The sequence below is a fragment of the Aspergillus multicolor genome (genome assembly GCF_047715735.1).
Source record: "Aspergillus multicolor strain CBS 133.54 unplaced genomic scaffold BDW74scaffold_34, whole genome shotgun sequence".
In the NCBI taxonomy this organism is placed as follows: Eukaryota; Fungi; Ascomycota; class Eurotiomycetes; order Eurotiales; family Aspergillaceae; genus Aspergillus; species Aspergillus multicolor.
The window spans coordinates 65,237-82,843 of record NW_027395985.1 but is presented as its reverse complement, the minus strand read 5'-3'; the positions used below and the strand labels follow the sequence as shown (position 1 = coordinate 82,843).

Here is a 17,607-nt window from a genome sequence, read left to right as displayed (position 1 = left end):
AGATGTCGCTCTGTGGCTGCCATCCACGAGGTGCCGGTCAGCGGAGCGAACCCTCGTGCTGCTTATGAACTGAGGTGGATTCTATTGGCCGAGGGCAGGCCGACCGTTGATGCGGGCTTCTCCATAGTTCCCAGCTTAATCGTCGGAGTCGCTCGGACGCCTCTTCCCTTTCTTGCATCGACTTTTTAAAGTCTAGAATGCTTCGGTAAACGCAAATTGAGCGCTATCGCTTTTGGTCTAGTCGATCCTTCTATGAGTTAACGTCCTCACTGCCACCCCGCTCTACATGAGGGGTCCCCGACACCTCGGTGCATCAATGACTCGGAGTACAAACTCCCCCGCCACTGCAATCACGAACGGACCATGAACCCCAGTCCGACCGCCGACACCTCCCCAAAAGGGCTCCCGGATATCAAAATCGGCTTCGCATACGATCCCTCCGCCGAGTCCGCATCGCCAGCGCCGAAAGTAGCCAAGCTCGCTGGTAAAAAGGCGCCCGGTCGGCAAATCACGCGCAACCGCACCAGCTACAGCTGCCATACCTGCCGGAGGCGCAAAGTGAAATGCGACAAAGTCCACCCTATCTGCGGGAACTGCGTGAAGAATGGGACCGAGTGTGTTTACGATCCAGCATCGCAGCCGCAGCGAGATGGGGACTCTCGTAGTCGCGAAACAGACGGTCATGGCGTGAAGCGCAGGAGAGAAGCCTCGAGGCAGCTCGAGGATGACATTGAGGATCTGCAGTCGATGTACGGTCGTTTGAGGCAGGCTGGACCATCTGAGCAGAAGTCTATCGAGTCGCGACTTGATAAACTCACGTCAATGATCGAGAGGCTGAGCAAGACCTCTCAGCCGGTGATACCTGGGGAGCAGCAGGTTCCACCGCAAGGTGCTGCTTTGGATATACCCAGGAAAGAAGCGCAAGCTCCCAACGGGGGCTCCAGAACTAGTAGCCCGCGGCGTGCAGCTGAATCAAGCGGTGATGAATTCCCAATACCGGCTGGCCATGCTACGGACCTGGTAGACCCGGTGGGGTCTTTGAATCTGGGACATCTCAGCTTAGAGGATGGGAGATCACGGTGCGTTTCATTGTGCTGGATCTTCGTACTTGTCTAATGCATTGTAGATATGTTGGCACGACTTTCTGGGCTTATATCTCTCACGAGGTAACGATCTACTATTCTTAGATTGCAGGCGGATATAAGCTAACATTAGTAGATCAACGAGCTCAATCAATTTCTTCGGGATCAAACGAACTCGCACGAGAGCCCAGGTGGGGGCGAGCCTTACATAGAAGAAACCGTGGAGAATGCGACAACGCGTCATTGGATGCCCTCGGTTGACCACTCTAGCACTGTTGTTGGTGATAAGCAAGCCACCGGCGATGTTATCCAGAATTCGATCCTCTTCCCGTCTAACGCATCTCCATCAGTGAAGGATAGAGCTGTCGAGCCAGATTCGCTTGAGTATATGCCCACAAAACGACAGAGTCATATCTTATATAAAGGCTTTATGTCCGGAATCCAAGCCATCAGTCCTGTGGTTCATCCGCCGACTGTATTGAACCACTATAACGCATTCTGGGACTGGTACGATTCCAGCAGTTACTCTGGAGAGACTTGTCCGGACCCGTCATTCATCCCATTGCTGTACGCCATCTGGTATGGTGGATCAGTTACTATCTCCTTGAGGGCAATCAAGGCTGAGTTCAATGGTGCCTCGCGTGCCGCTCTTTCGAAGGCTTACAACGACCAAGTCACCCGCTGGCTAACGAAGACCTCGTTCTTGCGCAGCCCTTCGCTGCAAGGGCTAGCTGCGTATCTCCTCACGCAAACTATACTCTCTAAAGAGGAAGAACCGCTAACAAGCAGTCTATTTGTAAGCCTTGCAATGAGAGTTGCGCAAACCATGGGCCTTCATCGAGATCCTGCAAATTTCGGAATCCCCGCCTCAGAGGCAGAAGGCCGTCGACGAATGTGGTGGCATATTGTCCATATGGACGGCGTTGTCTCCATGTCTAGTGGGCTTCCTACGCTAGTACCAGATGACAATTTCTGGGACGTGCGCGACACGAGTGAATTCAAAGACACGCTTATAGGAACTGCTGAAGCTGAGCAGTATGAAAGGCAGGTTCGAGCGGGCCTGAGGCCTCGAGATAACCCTGATGACCCGACAGTCTGTGGCGGTCCCTCAATGGTCAATGTTTATTACCTAGCTGCGCGAGGCAAATATGTGATGGCTCGTAAGTGTTATTGTTGACTACGGATTGACCATGATCTGATCTTACCAGGTGCTGTCCGTCGAATAATGAAGATCCAACTTGGAACTAAGCCGGTTACGCGCCGACACATGGAAGAGTTGAGGGCCATCCTCGTTGATCTCCAGGCCCAACTCAACTCCATAGTTGAGCGGATTCCTGAACCTAAGCAGAGTGATATTCCCTCGAGCGCCTCCAACCGTTCCTGGTCCTTCTCACGCTCTCCAACAGAAGGCTTGAGTGTGGATCTGACTCTTCCTGGCGACGTGGCTCCTACCTGCACCGAGCAATATCACACACCAGTCCTCGTTTCTTTCCACAAATGGGCCAGGATTGTCCTTAGCCTTTATGTCGATAAAGTGAGTAGGGCTTACAAAGTACATATTGAACTAATCGCTAATACTGTAATTAAAGGCCTTCTGTGTTGCATACCAGCCTTTCCTCAAGAACGCCAGGAGTCGGATCTGGCCAGCTGCAAGACAAAGGTTCGTGCTATAGACCTATTACTTTTTTTCGTAGGCTAACTAGTGTAGTGCAATTCGTCATTGTCATGGCTTTATGGAGAAGTTCGTCTCCCTGGCCACGGACCCGGACTTCCAACCTTTCCAATGGAGTTGGCCAGGGAATCACCAGCCAATGCACGCAACCATGATCATGCTTATCGATCTATATGAGCGACCGTACAGCCCAGAAGCCCCCAGGTCCCGCGCATTTGTAGACAAGATCTTCTCGCTCACTGGTCCAGATGGAGGCGTCGTCGGAGGCGAGGACGGCATCTCTACTCAGCGACCCTTGAAAGACGGTGGCCGCGAGGCCTGGGATATGATCCGCCGGCTACGCCAGCAAGCATGGCAAAAGGCTGGCCTTGATCCCCAGAAACTCTGGACAGAACAGGCACAAATTCAAGCCGGCATAGGAATGCCGGACGAGTGCCTTGCGGCGAACCCTCATTATGGCGGCTCCTCGGCGTATTTGCAGCCGATACATACTCGGGAGCAACTGCTGGACTTTTCAAAAATGTTCTACAATATGACGCGCTCCCAAGCCCTTCCGAGTATCGCTACGGCGCTTGGCACCGCGGCTCCTACACGGCCCAGCTCATTACGCTACGAGGTACCGTCGACAGTCGCCCCTAGTCATACGCCGGCGGCAATGCCACATCCTCAAATCTTCCACCCACCTGCCCCCATTCCCCAGTCTCCTCCTTCTCCTGCCGATGTTCCAATGTCCACGACCACTATTCCGCCAATGAACATGGCCCCCCTTCCTCCCCCTTCTGCTCCTACACCTCCTTCAGCTCTACCCTTCCCTCACCCACCACCTCTACCTACATCACCGACAACACAAACACATACTCAAGCACAAGCTGAAACAGCACCATTACCAGCGCAGCCACAAATGCAACCGCAACCAAGCATCCCCTTCCTCGACGCCTTCTCCCCGTCCACACACATCCCGATCCCCATGAACGTCCCAACACCACCCTCAATGATCGACCCGAACCTGAACTTCGACTGGGACCAATGGGACGCCGTGTTCGGGCAACACCTTCCCGTCTCCGATGATCTGATGGAACTTGATCCTGTCACGGGATTCGAGTTCGGTGATCTTGGGATCCCGGGCAGGGCCAGTCGCGCTGGCAGTTTGAATGGGAGTAAGACTGGGATGAGGATGGGTGGCGCTGGTGGTAGTACTGGGATGCGGAGTCCGGGGTGGTGTTGAATTTAGAATACGTATTTAGGGCTGCTATCTCTCTGTAAGTTAGGATTGGTTTATTGTGGGTTGTTTTTAGCGGTTGGTATGCATGATTATTCTGGGTAGATACCTATATTATACGGATACTATTTATTGAAATCGAAACGTTCAGACAATTTTCCAGTACAAGGCATAACATTGTAGTTGGCATCATGCATGTCACTTCTGCGATTTCATGTCGTTGAACCAGTCGGCAAGCTATTCTAGCCTCAAGCTCTAACGTTCAAGCGATGTTCTATGCGAGATCTAAGGTACATACGGAACATGATACGTTGAAAAGCCGCTAGGGTATCTAAGGATAATTCGGCCCGTCTATGAATATTGGGTTGGTCGTGGCAAAATTGGATTCATGAGGCGTGACTCTGATCAAATAGGATCCAGAATATGCGATATGGAAGAGCTTAGGATATTATAGAGGATGGGATAACAAGGGCCATGGTTGGCATTATTGTCTCCCTTTTGTTCCCTTCGCTGGGAATATTCTTCATAAATCGTAGAACTTAAACCTTCATCTCCTCAAGACCGTGCTTCCAGAGAGTGGCGTAGGGGGTGACACCGTCATCACGGAAGTCAATCAGGACGTGCCTAAAATGAAGGTTAGCCAGGAACTTTAAGCACGCCCCATTATCAAAAAATACATACATAGCATCACCGTCCATGGACTCGCCCATCAGGACATCGTAGTTGTCGTAGTTCTTGAGGATCTTGTTGACAGCAGCGGGGGCACCCTTCTTGAACTCGTTGATGTGCTCCTCAGGAGCACCCTTCTCCTGGAGGGTCTTGAGGACCTTCTTCATGTAGGCTATAGTTGCGAGGACTGTTAGCGGGGTTGTCCATAAGATTTTCGAGATGAACAAAGCGTACTCTTCAAGTGAGCCTTGAAGGCATCCTTGGGGGGCTTGGCACCGTCTTCAACCTTGAGCCAGACGAGACGGAACTGGTCCTCAATGTCGTGGACCATAACCTCACCACCCTCACCACCCTCATCATCACCGCCCTCAGCGGAGGGGTTGGCACCCTCGAGCTCGAAGTCCTCGTTAGTCTTCTTGAGGTACTTGCGGCAGTCGCACTCGTAGAGGACACCGTCGACGGTCTTGATGTTGTAGGTGTCGGAGAGAACCTCGTCACCGGAGATGATATCCTATTGTAGCATCGCATGTTAGCTTGGCTGGTATCGACAAAGCGATTGTGGTCGAAATCGTGGTGTTTGTTTTTTTGCGACGTTGCAGCGGAGTGGGGTAGTAACGGGTATAGAGTCGAGGAGCAGGAAAAGCACTCAGGACGAACCTTGTAAATGATCATTTTGAAAAACGGAGGATAAAGATCCTACAACGAAAGGGAAAACGAAGAGAGGAGGGAAAAAAGAGGGATTGATGATGGATTGGCACAAGGCTGGAGAGGAGAAGAAAGAGAATGGGCTGGGAGGGGGAAAATGAAGATTATTATTTAGCGGGTTTGGTGGGGTTTTTTCCTGTCTTTTTTTGCTTTGAGGGGGCAAATCGCACTAGCCTGCTTTGGGGTTGGTCTGGACTCAGGCACAAACTTGAGGCCTCGGAGTACGGCTATGGAGGCCAAAGCAGAGATTGTACGAGTGTGTACAGTGTATAGCAGATTTCAGGGGTTCTCCTACTGAGTTGTCTGATGTGAGTGAGCAGTGGCTGTTTGCAGACACGAGGCATGCTATACTACAGCTGAGGGCGTTGCTATCAGGAGATCTGACCGTACCGTACGGCCTTATCAGATACTGGGAGCGTATCATACAGGTATATTACAGCCCCAGAACGCATCGGCCTAATCAGATGCGGTAGGCTGCGATCCCCAGTGGTGTGACCCATCGCGCCGCCCAGTCGGTCTTGACTTTTCTGTTCCTTTTGATCCTCTTAACCTCAACCAACCCTACGCTCCTTTCGACGCCATTCTTATTTTCTTTTTCCTCCTCAATTCAACCTTCCTTCGGTGTCTCGAGCTCTACCACAAACCAATTGTCGACCTAATTGACGTTGTCCTTCTTCCATCGCCAACTCCGCTTGCATCCGCAGTCCCCTGATTGCGGTGGGCCGCCCTCCGATTACTGTCAGCTTCGCTGATCCTTCAACTCCAAATCTATAAATCGCCTTCTCTCCTTCCTCGAACCGCAACGCCCGCCTTCTTCTTGTCGGTCCTTTCATCTCTACACAGTTCTTTCCTGTTGCTTCGATCGACGCAGTTCCCCTCAAAGTTATCGTACAGCCTGCGAGATCGATGCGCCCGGACCTATCATTTGCCACACCTTTTTGATTGCGCTCTCTCCCAACGCCGCCTGTCTGGCTTCCTCACAATGGCTACGAATACAACCATGGTCTCTGGCCTCCCTCCTCTTCCGGCCTATACCCTTTCTCCGCGTCCCTCTCTCGTTGATGGTATTCCGGACAATATCCTCGCCCTGATTCTGCCGGTTGTCGCCTACTGGGCTGTATCTATGTTTTTCCATGTCATCGATGTTTACGATCTATTCCCGCAATACCGTCTGCATACTCCGGCCGAAGTTCTGACAAGAAACCGCGCATCTCGATGGGATGTTGTGAGAGATGTTGTTCTACAGCAGGTGGTCCAAACGATTGCGGGCCTTATGATGGCATACTTTGACGGCGAGGAGTATACCGGCAGGGAAGAATATGACGTTGCTGTTTGGGCGCGCCGGATACGCTTTGTACAAAGAGGCTTCCCTTACTTGCTGACGGTATTCGGACTGGATGCCTCTGGTATGGCTGCGAGCCTTGCTCAGAGCGGACACAAGATGCTTGCTGGAGTGATTGCGGGTGGGCGCTACCCTGATGTTACCCAACTAATTATCTCTGCAAGTGGCGCCGAAACAGTGGTGCCTGCTTTTACCAGTTGGGAATTATCTCTAGCGTCATTCATCTACTGGTATTTCATCCCGGCGCTGCAGTTTACCTGGGGTATCTGTGTCGTGGACACATGGCAGTACTTCCTTCACCGTGCAATGCATCTGAACCGTTGGCTTTATGGTAAGTCCAGCGTTTATACTTCTCGTGGGACGCCTCACTAATTGATCCTCAGTCCAGTTCCACTCGCGTCACCACCGCCTCTACGTTCCCTACGCCTATGGTGCTCTCTACAACCACCCTGTGGAGGGACTTCTTCTCGACACGGTTGGAGCTGGAATCGGTTTCCTCACTTCCGGCATGACCCATCGACAGAGCATGTGGTTTTTCACCTTCTCGACCATCAAAACTGTTGATGATCACTGTGGCTATGCTTTCCCATGGGATCCTCTTCAGCACGCTACTTCCAACAACGCGGCCTACCATGATATTCACCACCAAAGCTGGGGTATTAAGACGAACTTTTCTCAACCATTCTTCACGTTCTGGGATCGCCTCTTCAACACTCAATGGAAGGGAGAGGTCAAGCTCCGCTATGAACGATCTCGGGAAGCTGCCGAGAAGAAGCTTGGCGATGGATCAGCGCAAGCAGAGTCATCGGATGCGGAGAACAGCACATCGGATTGTGCCCAGCCCAGCCGAGATGCTGCGATTGTGTCGCCCGAGGAGCCTATCGATCGGGATGCACGAACTCGGTTGCGCAAGAAGACTGCCAGTTTCTCGCCGAGTGTCGATTCGCTTAAGGGCGTTAACCACGGTGTGCCGAGCAGTGTCCTCTAATGTCGGACAACGACGCACTTTTCCTTTTTCTCTGCATTTTCGCTTCTTTTGACCCCACCGTTGCAGTTTTGGAGCTGCAGGTCGTCTCCGCGGCACTCTGGGTGTTCTCTTCTTGGGTTTACCCCGAATAATCTGTATTAATAATCGGGTGTTACAGCTGCTTCAAGAGTATGCTTTGTACAATGATGTCTAGGTAATTATTATCTTTTTGCTTGTGGAATATTTATAATTAGTGGGAATTGGGTGGAAGTGGGTATGAGAATCATGAACAATATTCCATTCTATCCATTTCTTCATCTTGTGTATTCCTCTTTCTAGGATTTGGTGGTCATGAAGACATTCTTAATTCAATGGTCTAATCTAATTAATGCGATGGTATAAATGGCATTACTAATATTGATCATAACTCATTCCTCGTGAAGTCGTTATCAAATCTGTCATCTTCGACTACCGTTAGATACCCCCTGTCAGGTCTGTCTGGTCCGTGAACATGCTCCAAGTCGTTGCCTCGGATCCTTTTCGCAAGTCACTCATGGTCTCCGGGTCGCTCTCGTCCACCGAGGGATACCAACCACTTTGGTCTACCTCCCTGGAGTACTCACTCGTCATCGACTGATCTGAGCTGGGCGGCGAGACTATTGGAATTCCCCTTCGGTATGAACCAGATTCGAGCTCTGCCAGGTCTTCATCCCTGACAAGCATACTCCCAATCTGGCTCCTTAGCTGACTGGCCGCGCGGCTACCGGGTTGAACAGCAATGGACCTTTCATCCCAGTCATCTTCCCAGTCAGACAGCTCGGGGATGACGGAGTCACTTCGGTAGCGTCTCAATAGGCCAGTTCTAGCCATTGATTTCGGGGAGATGCATGAAGATGTTCGACTGTTTGAAGTCAGGGTGGTTGTTGCGGCGCTTGAAGGGCGAGGGCCATAGGCGTTTAGAATCTCGTATATCAGAGCCTCCTGGTATTCTTGTGTCTTGCGCTCGTCCTCGAACCCTTGTTCCTCTTGGTATTTCCTTACTAGTTCGAATGATGGTACGTCCTCGGGTATCGTCTCTGGAAATAGGCAGAATTTAATGGTTTGGGAGCTTGGCCGGCGTTTAGTATTTAAGCTAGGGGATAGCATGGTCGGTGATACATTGGACGGTGTATAGAGAGGGTGGTCGTCAAATGCAGGCCGGGATGTCTCGCGAGGCTCGCATTTGGTGACATTGCATTTCCGTGAATGCTGGCGTGATTTGCGATGAGCCGCGTCCTTTCGGGCTCGCTTCAATCTCGAGGAAAGCTCCTTGCTCTCTGGGATGATCGACTGTAGCGATTCGCCATGTCGGTGATATAGTGCTGCGTCGACAAAACGAGACAGCTTTGGTGGGGGTCGATATGAGTACCGTTCTCGTGTTCGAGCCAGGAGTGCTGCACGAAGATCTCGCAGGGCATTTCGGTCCGCAATAACTCTGGAGATCATACACGCTTCACATTTGTTTTGCTGGAAGGGGTGGCCACGGCGACTATCGTCGTGACCCCTCCACATTCCCTGAAGCGATTGCAAACTGAGTACTAACTCAAGAACAACGGGCGGGAGGCTCTCTGGGTATCCGTGGTACCACTGGGTGATGGTATCTTGGTGGTCTTCCACCTCCCGTTGAATTAGCCTGAAGATATGGCCGATTATATCGTGGTTTAGGCGCTTGTGGATGGTGCACAAGGTTGCAGCGGGGACCGGGGTTGACGGGGAGAATATCAGTGTCTTCTTTCGAAGCGTTGGGGAGAGTTTCTTGATAGCTTCCTGGATTCGTTGCTTGGTGGTTTCTCCGTATAGAGGAGGGGCAGCTCGCGGAGGTTCTATGACCAGAGCTGCAATTAGTGCTTGTGAGTCGTCCTCGCTGAGACCAGACATGGTCAGGGGATATTTCTGACTGCTCAGAAATGGCAGGGACCCCCGGTATGGCATGTCGGAGGATTTTTGAGAGGCCCCTCTCGCGGTAAGATGGTTCTTTTGCGCGTGGTATTTCCGCGCTTGTGGCTAAATTTAGGGGATAAAAGAGCGGACGTCATTGCGCAAACATGCAGCGAACGCTGTTTATAGTTGTTGGAGTTCATTGTTTTATCCCAGCTTGATGCGTTTGAGCTCTTAGAAGCATTCGTCCGATGGTGAAAAGGCTCATTGTAACGGGGTTCTTTGTGTATGCCCAGCCAGCGTTGGCTGGTAGAGCTGGCTCAAAGGAGGCATGTTGGTGACCTTGGGCTGTCTCTTTTAAAAGCCCCTGCGGGCTCATATTGCGTCTCATGACTTCTACTACCGAAAACCGTGGAGTTGAAGCTGTGGTGGCGGAAGAGAAGGGTTGTGTTGGGGTTGTTGGGATGGAAGGCGCCGCTGCCGTTGGTTGAACAGAAACAAGCAACAAATGATCGCATCACGCGCGAACGCTAGGCTCGCCTTGTTTACTTCTATCCATCTACTTATGTCGATCTGTCCATCTCCTCTCTCCCTACTTTAATCTCACGATCTCGTTTCCCTATTTTATCCTATCTCACTCATGGTTGCAACGCTCCTCCGTTCACAGTCTGGCGTCTCAGACAAACCGCTCCCGTATACTGCGTCGCCATGGAGCCTGTTGTGGGAAGACTTCCTGCTCGTCCTCCGCTCCTCCTGGGCGATTCCATGGCTTCTTCTGCCCTTGAGGCATCATCATTCTAGTGACTTAGACGAGCTTCACCCCACCTTCACCAATATTGCCAACATCGTGTTTCAAGTCGTTCTAAGCGTGGTCCAGATCCTCTTTCTTCTTTCCATTCCTGTGCTCCTCATTCTCATGGTGCCCGCCCTTTGGGTGTGCGTCTATATAGGCGGCTTCATTTGGCTTAACAGCATTGTTTGCGAGCAGTTGCTCAATCGAAATATCAGTGTTTTGGAGTCCAGGTTCTCCGAGGTCGACCCAAAGCATGAAAATGAGCACTGGATCTATATCAATGGTATCGCTTGTGGGTAAGTGTTTTCTGCTATCTCCGATTACTGCAAAGTCTAACTTTATCCATTTAGAAAGACGTGGTTCCAGAGCAACATTGATCGCCTAGCATACACGTTCCGTCGGAAGATTACCGGTGTGCACAACCCCTCGTATGTCCAAACGCTGGTGCCTACGCAAGGCGGATTAGACTGATTAACCTGGACCAGGACCGGCCTCGTGTTCGACGTTATTCAATGCCTAATTCAAAGGGACTTTTCTTACGCAACTGAGGACGTTCGAGAAGCCTACGCTCTGCTTAGAGCTGCTTTGCTAAACCCTGACTATACCAAAGTGGTCCTTATAACTCACAGCCAGGGAGGGATAGAAGCAGGCCTAATCACGGACTGGTTGCTTGATGAGCTCCCCCAAGGCCTTCTCCGCAAGCTGGAAATATACACATTTGGCAACGCTGCTAATCACTTCAACAACCCGTACAGGGCCCTTCCAAGAACTCAGGAGGAAGATTCCGATGGGATACTTCCACAAATTCAGCAACCCGCTGAGAACACTGACAAGACCATCCTTCATATCGAGCATTATGCCAATGCGCGAGACTTCGTCAGTCTCTGGGGTGTGCTGAATTTTAGCAACATACCTAATCGCTTCATGGGTCATGTGTTCGTCCGGGAGGGCTCGGGTCATATGTTCAACCAACATTACCTGGGCACCATGTTTCCTCTGGGGCCAGACAAGAGGGTTCTGGATGAAAACCGGTTTATGAATACGGAAATCGAGATCCCAGGTTCGTTTGAGGACGGTTCGAGTGCTACTCAAATGGTGAAAGTTAGGGAGGTGAGTCGTTTGTGGTTATATCGAAACGGTGGCTCTCCAGAAGAATGAGGCTGTTGCCCTCTGTCTTGTGATTTTTTACTGTTTTTTAAAATTCCCAACACATTCTAATAGGGGTTCCCATGATCATGTATTATCTTTATCCCATCCGCGCATGACAATAGTCTCAATGCGTCTTGCCGTTTAGCATAGTGCTGTTATTAGTCAAGATAGTTCCAAGGCAGGGCAACAAGAAAGAATTGATGCTCGCTACGAAAGCAAAAGCTAGCAATTTCGAAGTAGAACACGCCCAAACCCCATGGAGGAAGACTAGCTCCGGGGAGCATACCACCATCGACGTAGGGCCACTCGGATCATTCCGTACAAACCACTACCACGCCCAAACTGCACCTTGTACATCGTCACGATCTACGCCCTGGCAATTACCCGTTGTTGATGGACTATTTATAGGGTCGAAAGAAGAATGATCAGCAGGTGGTGAGCGATAAACGGTCAGTATCGCTAAGCCAGTACATATGATTAGATATTCCTATACAGAACAACTCGATAATATAAGCCCTAACACGCGGCCTTCTTCGGCCCAGGCCCGCGCACTTCCGTCTCAAGGACCTCCAGCGCAGATCTGTACCTCGACTTCAGCTCCTTGGCGTTGTCCAGCTTCATAGGAATCCGCTCAATCTTGGCGGTCCTAGTGATCTTGCCGTCTGCGCCCTTGGCGATCTCGTTCATGAACCACCTGCCCTCTCTATGAGCAACGAGGGTCCAGGCTGATCCCTCCTTGCCTGCTCGAGCCGTACGACCGACACGGTGCACGTAGGTTGTGATGCTTGCTGGGACGTCGTAGTTGATAACATGCATCAAGGACTGAAGATCTAGACCACGTGAAGCACGATCCGTGGCGATGATGATGGAAAGTTTGCCCTGGCGGTAGGCGCTGAGGGTCTTGCGGGATGCTGAGGACTTGTTGGATTTGATGATTGTGCCGATGAGGCCGGATAGTGAGGGTTCGAGTAGAGTTAGGAGACGGGAGAGACGGGAGGCGGATTCGGATGACTTGGTGAAGATCAGAACAGTCTTCCTCGGAGATGTTGGGTTAGATGGCTTTTGCGCAGGCTCTTCGTCGTCGGATTCTGAGTCGGAGCTACTGTCTGAGTCGTCCGACTCTTCATCTGAAGAGGTATCATCCGAGCTATCCGAGTCAGAATCTGAGTCGTATTCAGAGCTAGACTCGTCAGAAGACGTTTCCCCGTCGGATGTTGAGTCGTCCGAGCTGGTTCCTTCTGAACTTGTCCCTTCTGAACTTGTCCCTTCTGAGCTGGTGTCTTCAGACTCGGATGCGGCTCGAATCGCGCGCTTCGCGGAAGAGGGAACATCGAGCTTAATTTGGGATAAGAGGAGGCGCAAGAGATAGAGTGGCTTATGCTCTCCATCTCCAACGGCAACGGAGTATTCCTTCAATGTCGTTGGAAGGGTATATCTTTCATCTCCGTCGACAACTACTCCGCTCTCCTCGTCTCCTGTGACAGTTTGACCAGTGGCACCAACAACAACTAGTTGTGGATTCGTGAGCCGGAGAGAGTTCAGCCTTGTGATATCTCTGGTCATGGTAGCACTCAGGACCACTTTTCTTGGCTCTTTTGTCTCCAAAGGCAACCCGAGGTCCGTCAAAAATTGTCCACTTGAGCCAAACGCATCTGGGGCCTTGCGCGCATCGAGTGATCGCATAACGACATCAACCCACTCCTGGAAGCTCTCATTGAGCAATCGGTCTGCTTCATCAATGACGAGCCACTGAAGATGCTTGAGAGTAAAGCCTTTCGTGTAACGAATATGATCCACAAGACGACCGGGTGTGCAAATAAGTATGTCAACATTAGGCTCCCCCTTATGGATGTAACCCGGTAACGTCTCGCCAAGATCGGTTGCGCTAGATATGTATTCTTGCAGACTAAACTCAGTCCATTCCTCTCCTGTCAGCTCTGCCTTCCGCCGAGCCTCGACTATTTCGGGGCTAAAAATCTGCTCAACTCGCATTAGGGTTCGCTGCTCATCTTTGATGGCAACATTTCCCAGTGCAGACCCAACACGCAGACCAGTTCCTGCCGTGCAGAATTCACAGGCCTCGCGAGCCTGTTTGACCAACTCTCTGGTCGGAACCACTATAAGTCCTCGCAATCGGGGAGCGGGGATTTGCTCCAGTTCAGTGACGAGAGGGAGAACGTAAGAGAGGGTCTTTCCGGAACCAGTAGCAGCTGAAACACAGAGGTCTCCGCTATGGTTTTTGGGTCCCTTTAGAAGAAGTGGGATGACCGCAGACTGAACAGCAAAGGCTTCCCTGTATCCATTGTTTTCAAGCACGTGAAGAAGCTTGGGCTCAATTCCTAGGTCTGAAAATTTGGTTCTCGTATCAGCCGATGCCCTTATCGGATTCGCTAGCCAGGGTGGAAGTGAAGAATATGTAGGCTTCTCAATTTCTTCAAGCAAAGGTTTGGGCTGGGGAATGGGCTCCAATCCCTGCGCTATAACCGGCTCAGCAGCGTTCTCGTCTTGAACCGGGCTCTCATCCTCTCGAGACTCCTTCTCTGCAGCTTTCTTGACTTTAGCGGACCGTTCGAACTTCGATAATATACCAGCGAACTTGGTCTTTGTCCGTTTCAATTCATCATCACTCTCCTCCACGCGCTCCGTAGCTTGGGACCGCTTGTGTTTCTTTGCCTTTGTCGAATCTTTGCCTTTGGCTTCTTCCAGGTTTTTCTGCTTTTTGGTTTCCTTTACTGAATCTGCAGGGCTTCCATCTGAGTCATTATCGTCTCTTGGTGTCCTTCGTTTCTTCTTCTTTGGCTTGCTGTCGCCATGTTTACCTGGTGACTTCGTTTTGTCACTGACCGGCGAAACAGCACCTTTCTTCTTGGTCGACTCTTTCGAAATCTCATCGACAGCGATCGCTTTAGACCGCTTTTCTCGCTTCTTGCTTTCTTTGGGCGAAGCCGGCGTAGAGGGTTCGACTCGATCCTTCTTTGATTTCTTCGTCGGCGTGGACGAAGCGACGGTGGAGCCATCGAGGTCTCTCTTCCTTTTATGAGATTTCTTTCCGCTCGTCGGGGTAGGTGGTTGATTCATTGAGAGATCATGACTGATCGAGCGATCACCGGCCATGATCGAGGTAAATACGGTGCGACTTGCCCGTGATCCAGCTGGTCGCAACTTCTCTAATCGCGAAAAAGCTTCGCTCCAAATAATTTTTAGCGGGGAATAGATTGGGCAGAATCGACACCGCTTGATTCACCGCCAGGGTCTGGACTCTCCAGCTGCAGATCGCCAAAGCATCAAGTGTGTCTCCTTTTAATGACGAGGCATTCTTTGCTATCTGCCGTTGCTGTGTGCAAAATGGACAGGAATTGGCCCCTGGACACAACCATATCTGGCTGACATGTGTATTGCTTCCCGATAAGACCTCGGCTGTCTCAACCGCCAACATGCCTTACAACATTGCGTAAGTGCTCCGAAGCTTGGCCGAGATGCGCTGCTAACTATATCGTCCTCAGCATGGTCAGTGACTTTTTCTTTCCCCAACCAGGTTGGTCGCGTTTATCCAAGAGCTCTCTGATTGCATGCTAAACATCACAGGTGGAGTTGAAAGTCACATTTACCAGTTGTCAACAGTAAGTCCCTCCTATACCTGCATTGTTGATCTATACTCATAGTATGCTAGAAACTCATTGACCGGGGGCATAAAGTCATCATCATCACTCATGCTTACAAGGGCCGCACGGGTGTCCGGTACCTGACGAACGGTCTAAAAGTCTATCATGTGCCGTTTCTCGTTATTTATCGAGAGACAACAATGCCCACAGTCTTCTCCTTCTTTCCCATCTTCCGGAACATTGTGATTCGGGAGCAGATTCAGATCGTGCATGGGCACCAGAGTCTGAGTAGTTTTTGCCACGAGGCTATTCTGCATGCGCGAACAATGGGCCTGCGGACTGCCTTTACTGACCATTCATTGTTCGGTTTCGCCGACGCCGGGTCCATCCTGACCAACAAACTCCTAAAGTTCACACTGAGTGATGTTGACCATGTGATATGCGTCAGTCATACATGGTGAGTGTGGGCCTACCATCAGTACGGGCAAGTCAGGCTAACAATATCCGTAGCAAAGAGAACACCGTCCTCCGGGCCTCATTAGATCCATTAATGGTTTCTGTCATCCCTAATGCTGTTGTTGCGGAGAACTTTCGGCCAATTCATGCCACTCCACGGGCGAATGAGCGGCAGTCCGGCGGAGCGCCGCAGATACTACCCCCTCCGAGGCCGATTGGTCCGAACGACATCATTACTATCGTCGTCATCTCGCGTCTTTTCTATAACAAGGGCACTGATCTTCTGATAGCTGCCATTCCCAGAATTCTTGCGTCCCACCCGAATGTACGATTCATCATCGCGGGGTCAGGGCCCAAAGCCATCGACTTAGAGCAAATGCTGGAACGAAACGTTCTCCAAGACAAAGTAGAAATGCTTGGAGCTATCCGACACGAGGAAGTTCGGGACGTCATGGTCAGAGGCCACATCTATCTTCATCCCAGCTTGACGGAAGCGTTTGGGACGGTCATCGTTGAAGCTGCTAGTTGTGGTCTATACGTGGTGTGCACGCGTGTTGGTGGCATTCCCGAGGTCCTTCCTCAACACATGACGACCTTCGCGAAACCAGAAGAAGACGATATTGTGCTCGCTACCAGCAAAGCAATAAGCGCATTGCGATCCAACAAGGTTAGAACGGAGCGGTTCCATGACCAGGTGAAAGTCATGTATTCATGGACGGACGTAGCACGTCGGACGGAGCGTGTATACAAAGGCATATCTGGAGATATTAGCCCACAGGAGTTCTACGGTTACTACCCTGGAGAGATTCAAGAGGCTGGCGATAGAGTCCGCAACTTCAGTCTAATTGACCGATTGAAGAGATATTATGGCTGTGGAGTCTGGGCTGGAAAGCTGTTCTGCCTCTGCGTCGTGGTCGACTTCCTACTCTACACATTTCTTGAAATGTGGTTTCCTCGAGCTAACATTGACATCGCACGAAGTTGGCCCAGAAAACTGCAAGAAGCGAACGGAACCGCAGCAACTAAAGGAGAAAGGGAGCGCCCTGCTATGATTTCCTAATTTCTACCTTGCGTTTGTTTATTCCCTACTGTTCGGTCACGATGATACCCATTATATCCAATTCATTCAAGTTATTGTACACTCTGATGCTAATACCACAAGATCACGCATAAATCACTCATCATGTTTACTTTAAGGACGAGAACCCTCTGCATGGCTACCCTCAGCAGCAGTAGGCTTCTTGGAAAGCATCTGCTCCGTCCTCGAACCAAAATCATCCTTCACCCCCTTCATAGCCCCCTCCATCCCACGTCCAGGGTTCTTGTTCGTATGCTGCCCATCATGGCGCAGCTCAGCACTGCTCTGTCCCACACCAGGGTGTCCCGCACGCTGATGCACATCCTTCGAGGTCGCGCCCCAAAGGGTCGACTCCGCAGTAGTTCGCACACCCTCCTTGCCGTGGCTCCGCAGCACATTGGGGTTCATAGCTTGCTCGCCGCTGTGGTCGATGGGGTTGGGCTGGTAGGAGCTGCCGGCGGGTGCGGTGCCGGGAGGGTGCGTCTGGGCGTGGAATTCGGGGACGTTGTCTGCTGGGGTGGCTTTTACGCCGGGGGCATGCTAGATGGGAGTTAGTACGCCGTAATGTCGTAGGGGTGTAGTATGTTTGTAGGCAGGCTTACCTTGTCGTTTGGGTAGGGTCCGTTGGGCCACTGGCCGCCGGAGGACCCTTTAGGGCCGGGCTGGAACTCGCCCTGCTTCTGGTTGGGAACATTGGTCATGTGGCTCATTGTGAAGAGATGGGTGGTGTATTTCTGCTCTTTTTGCGATGAAATTGAGGGTTTTATGAGTCAAGTAGGATTAATGTATGGCTACTGAACCACTCTATGAGCTGGTACGGGCACTGATATATATGCGGATAGCGATAACCCTAACGCCCACGGCTAGGCGTGACGTCAACCAGCCATGGCTGACTTCATGATCAGATCATATAGCATGAGCGAGAAAGTGGAAGAGTCGAATTCTATGGCCATTCA

At 51.2% G+C, this 17,607-nt stretch overlaps 8 protein-coding genes across 8 annotated transcripts; 5 read left to right on the top strand and 3 right to left on the bottom strand.

The window, feature by feature from the left end:
* The first annotated feature begins 200 nt into the window (after nucleotides 1-200).
* On the top strand, nucleotides 201-4,072 carry BDW74DRAFT_160803 (putative C6 transcription factor). The gene is made up of 6 exons (XM_073725684.1): nucleotides 201-1,079; nucleotides 1,127-1,166; nucleotides 1,219-2,242; nucleotides 2,291-2,616; nucleotides 2,672-2,742; nucleotides 2,791-4,072. Exons 1-6 carry the CDS (start codon nucleotides 364-366, stop codon nucleotides 3,977-3,979), a joined length of 3,366 nt encoding a protein of 1,121 aa, XP_073579647.1. The 5' UTR covers nucleotides 201-363; the 3' UTR covers nucleotides 3,980-4,072.
* BDW74DRAFT_160800 (translationally-controlled tumor protein) lies at nucleotides 4,073-5,630 on the bottom strand. Its single transcript, XM_073725683.1, has 4 exons — nucleotides 5,300-5,630; nucleotides 4,877-5,153; nucleotides 4,655-4,814; nucleotides 4,073-4,597 (listed from the first exon to the last, which is right to left on the bottom strand). Exons 1-4 carry the CDS (start codon nucleotides 5,312-5,314, stop codon nucleotides 4,513-4,515), a joined length of 537 nt encoding a protein of 178 aa, XP_073579646.1. The 5' UTR covers nucleotides 5,315-5,630; the 3' UTR covers nucleotides 4,073-4,512.
* Nucleotides 5,631-5,911: 281 nt separating this feature from the next.
* On the top strand, nucleotides 5,912-8,073 carry sur2 (sphingosine hydroxylase). Its single transcript, XM_073725682.1, has 2 exons — nucleotides 5,912-7,020; nucleotides 7,073-8,073. The coding sequence occupies exons 1-2, from the start codon at nucleotides 6,330-6,332 to the stop codon at nucleotides 7,675-7,677; spliced, it is 1,296 nt and encodes a 431-aa protein (XP_073579645.1). The 5' UTR covers nucleotides 5,912-6,329; the 3' UTR covers nucleotides 7,678-8,073.
* Nucleotides 8,074-8,075: 2 nt separating this feature from the next.
* On the bottom strand, nucleotides 8,076-9,920 carry BDW74DRAFT_88708 (uncharacterized protein). Its single transcript, XM_073733993.1, has one exon. The coding sequence runs from the start codon at nucleotides 9,625-9,627 to the stop codon at nucleotides 8,131-8,133; it is 1,497 nt and encodes a 498-aa protein (XP_073579644.1). The 5' UTR covers nucleotides 9,628-9,920; the 3' UTR covers nucleotides 8,076-8,130.
* On the top strand, nucleotides 9,921-11,742 carry BDW74DRAFT_88709 (uncharacterized protein). The gene is made up of 3 exons (XM_073733994.1): nucleotides 9,921-10,662; nucleotides 10,717-10,794; nucleotides 10,852-11,742. The coding sequence occupies exons 1-3, from the start codon at nucleotides 10,214-10,216 to the stop codon at nucleotides 11,522-11,524; spliced, it is 1,200 nt and encodes a 399-aa protein (XP_073579643.1). The 5' UTR covers nucleotides 9,921-10,213; the 3' UTR covers nucleotides 11,525-11,742.
* A 148-nt stretch (nucleotides 11,743-11,890) lies between these two features.
* Nucleotides 11,891-14,657, bottom strand: BDW74DRAFT_160793 (putative ATP-dependent RNA helicase DBP6). Its single transcript, XM_073725681.1, has one exon. It carries the CDS (start codon nucleotides 14,627-14,629, stop codon nucleotides 12,032-12,034), a length of 2,598 nt encoding a protein of 865 aa, XP_073579642.1. The 5' UTR covers nucleotides 14,630-14,657; the 3' UTR covers nucleotides 11,891-12,031.
* Nucleotides 14,658-14,834: 177 nt separating this feature from the next.
* On the top strand, nucleotides 14,835-16,749 carry BDW74DRAFT_160792 (phosphatidylinositol N-acetylglucosaminyltransferase subunit A/GPI3). Its single transcript, XM_073725680.1, has 5 exons — nucleotides 14,835-14,966; nucleotides 15,019-15,050; nucleotides 15,101-15,135; nucleotides 15,186-15,574; nucleotides 15,628-16,749. Exons 1-5 carry the CDS (start codon nucleotides 14,950-14,952, stop codon nucleotides 16,631-16,633), a joined length of 1,479 nt encoding a protein of 492 aa, XP_073579641.1. The 5' UTR covers nucleotides 14,835-14,949; the 3' UTR covers nucleotides 16,634-16,749.
* A 23-nt stretch (nucleotides 16,750-16,772) lies between these two features.
* BDW74DRAFT_160790 (uncharacterized protein) lies at nucleotides 16,773-17,589 on the top strand. Its single transcript, XM_073725679.1, has 2 exons — nucleotides 16,773-17,191; nucleotides 17,254-17,589. Exons 1-2 carry the CDS (start codon nucleotides 16,787-16,789, stop codon nucleotides 17,401-17,403), a joined length of 555 nt encoding a protein of 184 aa, XP_073579640.1. The 5' UTR covers nucleotides 16,773-16,786; the 3' UTR covers nucleotides 17,404-17,589.
* The last annotated feature ends 18 nt before the right edge of the window (nucleotides 17,590-17,607 follow it).

Bases quoted from the DNA above. Each gene is read 5' to 3' on its own strand.
- BDW74DRAFT_88709 (XM_073733994.1), top strand. From the start codon at position 10,214: ATGGTTGCAACGCTCCTCCGTTCACAGTCTGGCGTCTCAGACAAACCG. The intron at 10,663-10,716 runs GTAAGTGTTTTC...TTATCCATTTAG, and splicing joins ATCAATGGTATCGCTTGTGG to AAAGACGTGGTTCCAGAGCA. The intron at 10,795-10,851 runs GTATGTCCAAAC...AACCTGGACCAG, and splicing joins ACCGGTGTGCACAACCCCTC to GACCGGCCTCGTGTTCGACG.
- BDW74DRAFT_160792 (XM_073725680.1), top strand. The intron at 15,051-15,100 runs GTTGGTCGCGTT...TAAACATCACAG, and splicing joins CTTTTTCTTTCCCCAACCAG to GTGGAGTTGAAAGTCACATT. The intron at 15,136-15,185 runs GTAAGTCCCTCC...ATAGTATGCTAG, and splicing joins ACATTTACCAGTTGTCAACA to AAACTCATTGACCGGGGGCA.
- sur2 (XM_073725682.1), top strand. From the start codon at position 6,330: ATGGCTACGAATACAACCATGGTCTCTGGCCTCCCTCCTCTTCCGGCC. The intron at 7,021-7,072 runs GTAAGTCCAGCG...ATTGATCCTCAG, and splicing joins TCTGAACCGTTGGCTTTATG to TCCAGTTCCACTCGCGTCAC.
- BDW74DRAFT_88708 (XM_073733993.1), bottom strand. From the start codon at position 9,627: ATGCCATACCGGGGGTCCCTGCCATTTCTGAGCAGTCAGAAATATCCC.
- BDW74DRAFT_160800 (XM_073725683.1), bottom strand. The intron at 4,815-4,876 runs GTACGCTTTGTT...TCGCAACTATAG, and splicing joins CTTCAAGGCTCACTTGAAGA to CCTACATGAAGAAGGTCCTC. The intron at 4,598-4,654 runs GTATGTATTTTT...CCTTCATTTTAG, and splicing joins TCCATGGACGGTGATGCTAT to GCACGTCCTGATTGACTTCC.
- BDW74DRAFT_160793 (XM_073725681.1), bottom strand. From the start codon at position 14,629: ATGGCCGGTGATCGCTCGATCAGTCATGATCTCTCAATGAATCAACCA.
- BDW74DRAFT_160790 (XM_073725679.1), top strand. From the start codon at position 16,787: ATGGCTACCCTCAGCAGCAGTAGGCTTCTTGGAAAGCATCTGCTCCGT. The intron at 17,192-17,253 runs CTAGATGGGAGT...AGGCAGGCTTAC, and splicing joins GCTTTTACGCCGGGGGCATG to CTTGTCGTTTGGGTAGGGTC.
- BDW74DRAFT_160803 (XM_073725684.1), top strand. From the start codon at position 364: ATGAACCCCAGTCCGACCGCCGACACCTCCCCAAAAGGGCTCCCGGAT. The intron at 1,167-1,218 runs GTAACGATCTAC...TAACATTAGTAG, and splicing joins GGGCTTATATCTCTCACGAG to ATCAACGAGCTCAATCAATT. The intron at 2,243-2,290 runs GTAAGTGTTATT...TGATCTTACCAG, and splicing joins AGGCAAATATGTGATGGCTC to GTGCTGTCCGTCGAATAATG.